This window comes from Bidens hawaiensis, unplaced genomic scaffold, assembly GCF_021521415.1.
Source record: "Bidens hawaiensis isolate Kalapana, Puna unplaced genomic scaffold, B.hawaiensis_p1.1 tig00000760_1, whole genome shotgun sequence".
In the NCBI taxonomy this organism is placed as follows: Eukaryota; Viridiplantae; Streptophyta; class Magnoliopsida; order Asterales; family Asteraceae; genus Bidens; species Bidens hawaiensis.
Genome location: NW_027491043.1, coordinates 1903186 through 1913092, shown reverse-complemented (window position 1 = coordinate 1913092; position 9907 = coordinate 1903186). Strand labels below are relative to the sequence as shown.

At 37.9% G+C, this 9907-nt stretch overlaps 1 protein-coding gene across 1 annotated transcript; it reads left to right on the top strand.

Moving 5' to 3' along the window:
* Positions 1-5068: 5068 nt before the first annotated feature.
* On the top strand, positions 5069-6761 carry LOC143534232 (uncharacterized). The gene is made up of 6 exons (XM_077028771.1): positions 5069-5242; positions 5321-5445; positions 6010-6106; positions 6194-6303; positions 6388-6462; positions 6673-6761. Exons 1-6 carry the CDS (start codon positions 5173-5175, stop codon positions 6721-6723), a joined length of 528 nt encoding a protein of 175 aa, XP_076884886.1. The 5' UTR covers positions 5069-5172; the 3' UTR covers positions 6724-6761.
* The last annotated feature ends 3146 nt before the right edge of the window (positions 6762-9907 follow it).

The window sequence follows — 9907 nt, the reverse complement described above, 5'->3', positions numbered from 1 at the left end:
AATTGATAAAGGATTACGACTGTGAGATTAAGTATTACCCCGGTAAAGCCAACGTGGTCGCTGATGCGCTAAGTCGTAAGAATGAGGAAGTCCTTGCAACCGTGAAGTCATACAAGTTGATCATGAACTCAAGTCTTTTTGAAGAAATCATCAAAGTGCAGTCAGAAGTGTTAGTAGACGACGGGTTAGTAAAGAAAGAAAGGATTTATGGCCAGCAAGATGAGTTGATGGAAAACACTCATGGAGTTAAAACTAGATTTGACCGTATGTGGATTCCACGCCATGGTGATCTTAGAAGTCGAATCTTAGATGAAGCTCATAAGTAAAGGTACTCAATCCATCCTGGAGCTACAAAGATGTACCAAGACTTGAAAAGAGATTACCGGTGGCCAGGAATGAAGAATGATGTAGTGGATTATGTTAGTAAGTGCTTAACTTGCTTACAAGTCAAGGCCGAGCACCAAAAGCCTTATGGGAAGATGCAACCGCTAGAGATACCTGAGTGGAAATGGGAACACATCACCATGGATTTCATAACTAAGATACCTCGTACAGCTAAGCAACATGATACCATCTGGGTGATTGTGGACCGTTTGACCAAGAGTGCTCACTTTCTGCCCATACGAGAGGCCATCTCGTCAGAAACGTTAGCAAGCTTGTTCATCAAGGAAGTGGTAACCAAGCATGGAGTACCGTTATCGATCGTGTCTGATAGGGATACACGGTTTACTTCGAGGTTCTGGAAGAAATTTCATGAAGCTATGGGGACGAGGTTGAACATCGGTACAGCGTATCATCCTCAAACCGATGGACAGTCCGAACGGACGATCCAAACCCTTGAGGATATGCTACGTGCTTGTGTTTTAGATTTTGGTGGAAGTTGGGATGATCATCTGCATCTGGCAGAGTTCTCCTATAACAACAGTTACCATTCAAGTATTGGTATGCCACCGTTTGAGATGCTGTACGGTAGACGATGTAGAACCCCGGTGTGTTGGGGTGAGATTGGTCAGAAGGAAATGGGAAGCATAGAAGTGGTTCAAGAAACGTCTTCAAAGTTCGATCAGATCAAAGCAAGAATGAAAGCCGCTCAAGACAGACAAAAGTCTTATGCAGATAAGCGGCGACGACCAGTTGAGTTTAACGGGGGTGACTATGTGATGCTCAAAGTCTCGCCTTGGAAGGGGATTATCCGTTTTAGGAAAAGAGGAAAGTTGAGTCCGAGGTACATTGGACCGTTCAAGATTGTAAAACGTGTGGGTGAAGTAGCTTATAAACTAGATTTACCCGATGAGTTAGAAGGAATTCATTCAACCTTCCATGTTTCTCATCTGAGGAAGTGTCTAGCTGATGACACGTCTCACGTGCCATTGATGGATATTGAGGTTGATGAACAATTGAACTACATCGAGCAACCGATAGAGATCGTTGATCGCAAGGAAAAGCAGCTTCGTCACAAGATTATACCTTTGGTAAAAGTGATATGGAAACACCGCAAAGGATCGGATGCTACTTGGGAAGCGGAGGATGAGATGCGCAAGTTTTACCCTAGTTTGTTTATGTAATAGTTAGGTTTCGGGGACGAAACCTTTTTAAGGGGGGGAGACTTGTAACATCCTAAAAATTTTAATGATGAATAAAGGAAGTTATGTTTAGTGATTTCGCGTAATTAATTAGTATCGGGTAGGGAGCGGGTCTTGGACGTGGATTAATTGAGATGGGTTAAATAAGAATGGGATTTCAGGGATATAAATACCCCCAAAATCCCAAAAATATCTTCATTTACATCTATTTCTTCACACACTCAAAACACACACATTCTAACCGATCAAGATTCGAAGCCGAGACCCGAGATTTTGTTGATAGATCTGAGTTGGTAAGGTAAGAACAAATCCAACAAAGCTAATATTACTGAAAATGGTTAGGATTGGATGGGTTAACCGGACCCGAAACCCAAACTGCCCAAATCGGACCCCTAAAACGTCGATTTTAGGCCGATTTGATGGTTGGGATTTGTAGGCGCCGATCATACGATTCCGTGGGTACCAAAATCGAGTTATTTGGCTAAGAAACGAAGGATTTATGGACAAACAGATCTGCAGCGCGATAACTTCGCCTGCAAGATTAAGTTCGCCTGATGAACTTCGCCTTCAAGCGTAACTTCGCCTTCAAGCGTAACTTCGCCTAAGGATAACTTCGCCTGAAGCCAAGTTCGCCTAAGGATAACTTCGCCTGAAGCCAAGTTCGCCTAAGGATAACTTCGCCTGAAGCCAAGTTCGCCTAAGGTTTAACTTCGCCTGAAGCCAAGTTCGCCTAAGGTTTAACTTCGCCTGAAGCCAAGTTCGCCCGAGGTTTAACTTCGCCTGAAGTGAAGTTCGTTTAGAAAATAAATTAAAAACCTAATGGAAAATGTGTTAAGGCAGTTATCGAAAATAAAATTTTTCCAAGCTGACCTGGCAGCTTAACCCCAGCCAGGGGCTCTGCCCCTTGGACCCCGCTAGGGGCTGCCGCCCCTAGACCCCGCTGCCCCCGGACCCCCGTTCGTTGTGGGTAGTAATTAAGACTAGAAAGATGTTATAAGTAGTGATAGTTAAATTGATATGTATACTTGTTATACAGTCAGCCATGCACAACTGAAGAAAGGGATTACGATCAACGGAGAACGTAACCGTGTCCAGGTGAGTTTCTAGCCCCATTTATGTGTTATGTTTTCGGGGCTGTGTGCATACTCAACATGTTTGTTAATACACTTATCCTAAGAGATAAGTGTATGCCTTATGTGGATAATGTGAAATGTATGGATGATTGATTGATGGTACGTGAACGATCTTCGGATATTGCACGTACTGTCAGGTTGTAACGCTATGTATAAGGTAAGTATGTTATGTATGATTATGTGTATGAACATGATAGAGATAATAGAAGAAAGAAATGATAATGTATGGTTGTATGGTTACGAAAAGGGTACTGAGCCCTAATAATACTCGAGGTATGATGTATGGTTGTATGGTTACGAAAAGGGTACCGAGCCCTAATAATACTCAAGGTATGATGTATGGTTGTATGGTAACGAAGAGGGAATCGAACCCTACTAATATTCGAGAACTAGGGAACCGAACCCTACTAATATTCGAGGAAGAAGGGTACCGAGCCCTAATAATACTCGAGGAAAGAGGGTACCGAGCCCTAATAATACTAGAGGAAAGAGGGTACCGAGCCCTAATAATACTCGAGGAAAGAGGGTACCGAGCCCTAATAATACTCGAGGAAAGAGGGTACCGAGCCCTAATAATACTCGAGGAATGTAGGGTGTAATGCTCTTTATAACATAAGATATGAAAGTAAGTTGATACAAAAGAAAGTAAGAAAGTAAGAAAGTATGAAAGTAAGAAAGTATGAAAGTATGAAAGTATGAATGAAAGAATATAATGTTATGTGAATTGTATGATTATGTGATTATCTAGAACTCACTCAGCGTAGCTGACTTTTAGTATGCACGCAGGTGAGTAGGATGAGGCAGCTTGCTTGAGGAGACACATGGCACTGAACAAGAGGCGGGCATCTGAGGACCTATGATGTGTTAATTTTAATGCTTTAATGTGAAAGACAATGAATGTTTTGAGACAAGTTATGAATTATGTAAAGTTTTATGAAAGTTTTATATTCCGCGTAAATGTTTTAATTAACTCTGATATTTAGAGCTGTGTTTATGAGTAAATCCAACACGAAAGTAGGGTTACCGGTAACGGGGCCTTACAGCCTACTTTGTGTTTGCATACGTTGATGAGATGTTACGTGTTTGGGTTGTACGTTTGCTCGACCCTGATGTTATTACTTAGATGTGTTTATATATATATATATATATATATAAACATCTTTATAAGTGCATCCTATATATATATAAACATCTTTATAAGTGCATCCCTATATATATATATATAAGGATGATTATTTATTGAAGATGATGACCTAAATGATGTATCCCTTTTATAGTCTAAAACCTTTGGAATGACTATTAGGATTATTATCATCGATGTTATTTATTAAAACTTGAACTCACTCAGCTCAAGCTGACTTTGTGTGCATGTTAGTGTGAGTTTCCAGGTTAGGAGAAGGATGCCTTGCCGCTTGGACGTGCATGAAGCTACTTGGACGAGAAGGGCATACTTGGATGGAAGGTTTAGATATTAAACATTTCTTTTTAAAAAGTTTTATCAAATATATTTTAAATTGGTTTTGGGCATTATTCCCAGGTTTTGGGAAATTATTTTATTAATTATGGTTTTCCGTTGAATTATACTCTAAATTGATTGTTTTAATGAAATGAACTGTTTTCGAGTTTAAGTATTTTTCTAAGCATTTTGTATGAATACCAACTGTAGGACTCCCGGGGTTTGGGTCTTACAGAACGGCTAATAATGCTCTTATTTAATTGCTTCCGTTGTTCCATTTGTGTTTTCCTGGTTGTGGCATCTTGGTTGGAAAACATGTCTTAGGCATGTAAACGAACCGAATGAACACAAACACTTAATTGAACAAACATTTTTGTTCATGTTCATTAATTTAAAACATGAACATTTTAGTGTTCGTTAATGTTCGTTTGTTTAAAAACTAAACAAACAGTCACGAACATAAACGAACATAACTAAACAAAAATAAACGAACATAATGAACGTATATGAAAAAATATAAATGAATACGAACAAACATTTAAAAATATAAATGAATACAAACAAACATAAATGAACACAAACGAACAAATATAAACAGTTAAGTAGATGGCCTTCCAAATAATACTTAATTATTTTCTATGAATATATAAACAAACATAAATAAGCAGACATAAACGAAGGTTTACGGACATAGACAAACGAACGAAACATGTGTTCATGTTCGTTCGTTAATTAAACAAACCCAAATTTTTGTTCATTTTCGTTCCTTTATTAAATAAACTAACTTCTCACCAAATAATTCACAAACAATTTAATTAACATTCGACTCGTTTACTAGCTATTATCTATTAGCAATTGAATCGCTATTGGTCAAAACTCGACACTTTCCCAAATCCAGTTTCAAGATCGCAACTAACCATTTCTTGGTAGTTGGTGTGCTGCTCACCAAATCACACCCTTTTCAAGTTTTCTTTCCCCCAAATCTCTGGCATTTCAAATCATGTGGAACTCGTCGTCAATGCTCACTCAATACGACATCGAAGAAGTTCAAGAACACTGCAACAACACCTGTAATTCGTCATCAATTTATTTCTTACTTCAATTCAAAATTGGGTTCTTCATTTTCTTGTGTGTTTGATTGGTTGTAGTTTCGCAACAAGAGATAGTTTCCTTGTACCAAAGGTTTTGTCAGCTGGATCGTAATAGCGGAGGATTCATCTCCGCTGACGAGTTCCTCTCGGTGCCCGAATTTGCAGTCAATCCCCTCTCTCAGGTTTATAATATCCTAATTATTCGTCTTCTAAAAAATTAAAGCTAATCCGTCGTTTTTGGGGCAGCAAACGAACAGGGTCTTGTTCATGTTCGATCATTAAGCTTTTATCATAGATATTCATAATTTGTTCCTTCATTTTGGAAATGAACCGGTAGGCGAACACAAATGAACACAGATATTCATAATTTAAATTTACATATAAATTATCACATAATATTCGTATTTTTATTTTGTTTTATAGTTAATAATTTTGTTTAAATCTATATATTAAGATCAGAAAAGTCATTAAATATACAAACATTAACGAACATAAACAAACGTTCACAAACACATTTCGAACGTTCACGAACAATTGAACGAGCATGGCCTATGTCTGTTCATTTAATTAGTCGAACGAAATTTCTTGTTCATGTGCACTCGGTTATTAAGCGAACGAACATAAATGAACTTCCCTGTAAATGCTTGGTTTGTTTACAGCCCTAGTCATTTTTTTGTTACTGTACATGAAATAATCATCAAAACCTAGGTCTATCAATGATTTGACTTATATGTTTCATCACTCAGCGATTGTTCAGGATGATTGATGGGTTGAATTTCAAGGAATTTGTGGCATTTTTGTCCGCATTTAGTTCTCGAGCCACCGTACAACATAAAGTGGAATGTAATTAGTAATTACCTTCTCTTATTTATTTGACAGTTTCGAGTTTTATTATACATGTTTGAGGTTTATGATTTTGTTTACTCGCAGACATATTTAAGGTTTATGATTCTGATGGGAATGGGAAGGTTGCATTCTCTGACTTGTTAGATGTTTTACGTGATTTGACCGGTCAATTTATTTCTGAGCAACAAAGGGAGGTGAGTTTATAACCAGAAAGGAAAATGAAATAGTTGTCTTAAACTAAAATTAGTTATTAATGTTTGTTGATTCTGGTTTTACAGCTTGTTCTGACCCAAGTTCTTGAAGAAGCTGGTTACAAGAAAGATTCTATATTAGTTCTATCCGACTTCGTGAAGGTGAATTGAACTTCTATTTACTTTTCAGATGATACAGATTACAATTTATTACACATGTTCAACAATCCCATTGACTTTGTCATTGTTGTATTTAAAAAAACAAATTACTGTAGAATGAAAGAATGCACTTAAATATGTTGTTTTCATTCGCATTTTACTTAATCTTCACAAAAAGATTTTCTCATATTTTAAGGGCATATATATTTGCAGATTCTTGGCAACTCTGGGTTGAAGATGGAAGTTGAGGTTCCGGTTGACTAGCTGGAGTTGTATAAGATCTGAGTAAGTTATAATTGTTTTTTTTTTTTTATAAATATTGATAGGGTGGTTAGCTGCTGGTATTGGACACTTGTTGTAAGTGAAAATAATTTGATTCTTCATCTTTGTAGACAAAAACTGAAGCAACAGATTTTCTAAAAGAGTGTATGCACCAAATGCTATTTAAAACTATGTTTGGATTTCATATTGCAAAACTCTTACAAGTGTAAAAAATCGTCTTCTAACCATATAGTTGAATGTCTATTAAAGTAATTGCGTTGTTTGTATAATAATTCTGTTCGGTTTTTAGTTGAGTCAACCGGTTTAACTAATAACCTCGGCAAATGCAGTATATTTGAATCTTTAAATTGGTGTAATGTATCGGTTTCAGGCAAACTACCCAAAAAGTATAGTATAAAAAAATCCACAACAAAGAATGGTTTAAAAATTGGTTGTGTGCATCAAAAGTGCAAGTAAGCTACTTAAAACAATCTGCAATTATGTATATGTAAATATACATTTGCAATTATGTAAATATTCCATTATTCATTTTATCAACACATCAATCTTTCTTGAATTAACCAATTTTACTTTGTTAACTTATTTCCAGCATGTCATTTTAGATCTTCATCCAATGCGGTAATCCCTCTTAAATTTAGCTGTTTTTGCCCTGTTTCCAACATGCCCAAATTTACCTTGTTTCATTCCCTTTGAACTTATTGTTGTTATATGTGGTTTACCTTTCTCTACAAGGTTCATAGAGGAATGTCTAGGAATACCTTTTGAATTGTCAATCTCGCACCCTTAAATATACCTCATTACACAAGTGCTTCCGGGTTGCCCAACAGGTCATTCGTGTTTTCTCTAAAATTCTTCCATGAAAGCGGCAATTTGTTGTATTATACTCGACACAAAGATGGAACATCATATGTGTACCATGTTGTGTAAATTGTCTATGGTCGGTTAGGAGTACATTATGCTACCCTTATCATAGGCCTCAGGATCAACAATTTTGTAAAAGAAACATACTAACAAAGAACTTTTTCCTCAAAACATATTTGACATTTTAATAGACATCAAATAGAGCATCATATTGTTCAATATAGTCATCATTTTCCCATTTGTCTATGTGCCTTGCTGCCACCAGCTGTTCCAACTTCTGTGATTTATTGCAATATGGATATACACAACCTTAAAATACGGTGAGAAGATGCATCTTCATCCGCCACAAAATGAAGATACTCATGACACAATGTCACCAAAATTTGTTGCAGATTAGTGAAAGTCTGCAACAAATTGAACAGTTCATTTCGTATTATTCATCATCAAAATATGGATTCAGAGTAACAAACAATGGATGTGATCAATTCAACTAAATATCAGATTCAACCAAGAACATAGACACTAAACACCAGTCAAACTCAAATACATCATCAGAATCAGATCCAGTGCATCCAATTCAATACATCAAAATCAGGATTCCGTTTCTATACAACATCAAATTAACCTAGCTCGTGGATGCTCCGTCATCGTCCTTCAGTCCACCACAATCGTCATCGTCGCTGGAGTCTTCATCGAACGGCTTTTGTTTGTGAAAGATGCTGCATTTCTTGGAACTCTTTTTCTCAAGGAATTCGTTATCGACGGTGCCTTCTTTCCACGTCACCTTCTTCTTCTTCCTTGGATTGAGCGTTAACGTTAGGGTTCTTGGAGCTGGGTTGTTATGGTACCCGTGGTTGTTGATGATCGTCTCGCCATTTTTTTTCTTTTGCCTAATTCTAGGGTTTGATGTTTACAGGATTTGGGAAAAAGAAGGTGTGGCGTAAATTCCATCTTCCAACGCGTATAACTTTTTCTAACATGCCACGTCACCTTTTATTTTATTTTATTTTATTTTAGCAACCATTTCATCTTAGGGTGTGTTTGGTGAGCTTTTAAATTTTTTTTTTTTCATTATTTGTTTTTTAAAAAACAAAAGCAACTTTTGAAAAGCTTTAATTTGAAGGTTTTAGAGCTTTGCCAAACACATTTTGCTTTTCAACAAACACACAAACAAATAAGCAAGTTTTAAAAGCTCACCCAAACACCCCCTTAGTCCTTCTTGTAAGAGTTGTGACATTTGAGCCACTAACGTTTTTTACTTAATTTTCTTACATACATGTATGCACATATTTTTAAATTATTAACGACCCGAGTTTGAGCTCGGATTGTTTAACTTACACAGAGCTCAAGCTCTTTTCGACCTTTATTTCAAGTTGGAGCTCGGCACAGTCAGACTTGGCTATTTTACTATTTCTTAATTAATTTTTATATATTTATAACTACTTTATGTATTTTTTTTAATTGTAATTTTATATATAACAAAAATAATACTGAAGAAACACTAACCGGACCCCGGGCAGGTTACTGGTAACCTGGGGGTTGGAGAGATGTTTCCCACGAGGGGTTAGACCCTTGGAAGATGGTTCTTCTGATAACCTGCAAAACAGACACCGTGAGCTCGTCACTGAGAAGGGGGGGGGTTCCTCCTTGTGACCACCCTCCGGCGTGAGAATCAGACTAGATTGCTCTTTAAATATAAAAGTATATTAAGAGATTGCTAGAGCAGATATCAGGTATATATGATGATAATATGATGATGTAATAATGTGTTTAGATGATCATACCATTTGGGGTATTTATAGCCGAAGGTAGGTTTCCAAGGGGTTTAGCCGGCCCAACACGCTACCAACTGTAACCTACGCACGTGCCCTGCCTGTGAGTGGTGGATAGGTAGCGGCTGACACAGAGCAGGCGTGTCGTGCACTCTTCCTCTTCTGCCAACTACAGGCTAGGCACGTGGTATGGCAGGAGTTGGTGGGTAGGCGGCGGCTATTGGTCACAGTGCTGTGGCGTGCTGTCTGCCATGCTGCTGTCAGTGAGCTGTCGCATCTCTGATCAGATCTTTTGCCCATACCTCGTCAGGTACAGTAAAAGATCCTTCAGTATACGGACTGGCTTATTTGGGCGGGAGTATTCCCCCTCCCGCCTCTGTGCGGGATTGCTCCCGGCTTGGCTCATTCCTTCAGGTGACACTGAACGATTGAGAGCTAAGTGCCTTGTGCGTGTAGCCATGCTGCGCGGGTGGCCTTCCCTCATGGCTTGTATCCGAGGCTACGGGAACAGGCGGAGTCCTTCACCATGGGAG

Excerpts from the sequence above, each read along its gene's own strand:
- LOC143534232 (XM_077028771.1), top strand. The coding sequence starts at position 5,173 with ATGTGGAACTCGTCGTCAATGCTCACTCAATACGACATCGAAGAAGTT. Across the intron at positions 5,446-6,009 it reads CAGTCAATCCCCTCTCTCAG|CGATTGTTCAGGATGATTGA; the intron begins GTTTATAATATC and ends TTCATCACTCAG. Across the intron at positions 6,304-6,387 it reads TTTCTGAGCAACAAAGGGAG|CTTGTTCTGACCCAAGTTCT; the intron begins GTGAGTTTATAA and ends CTGGTTTTACAG.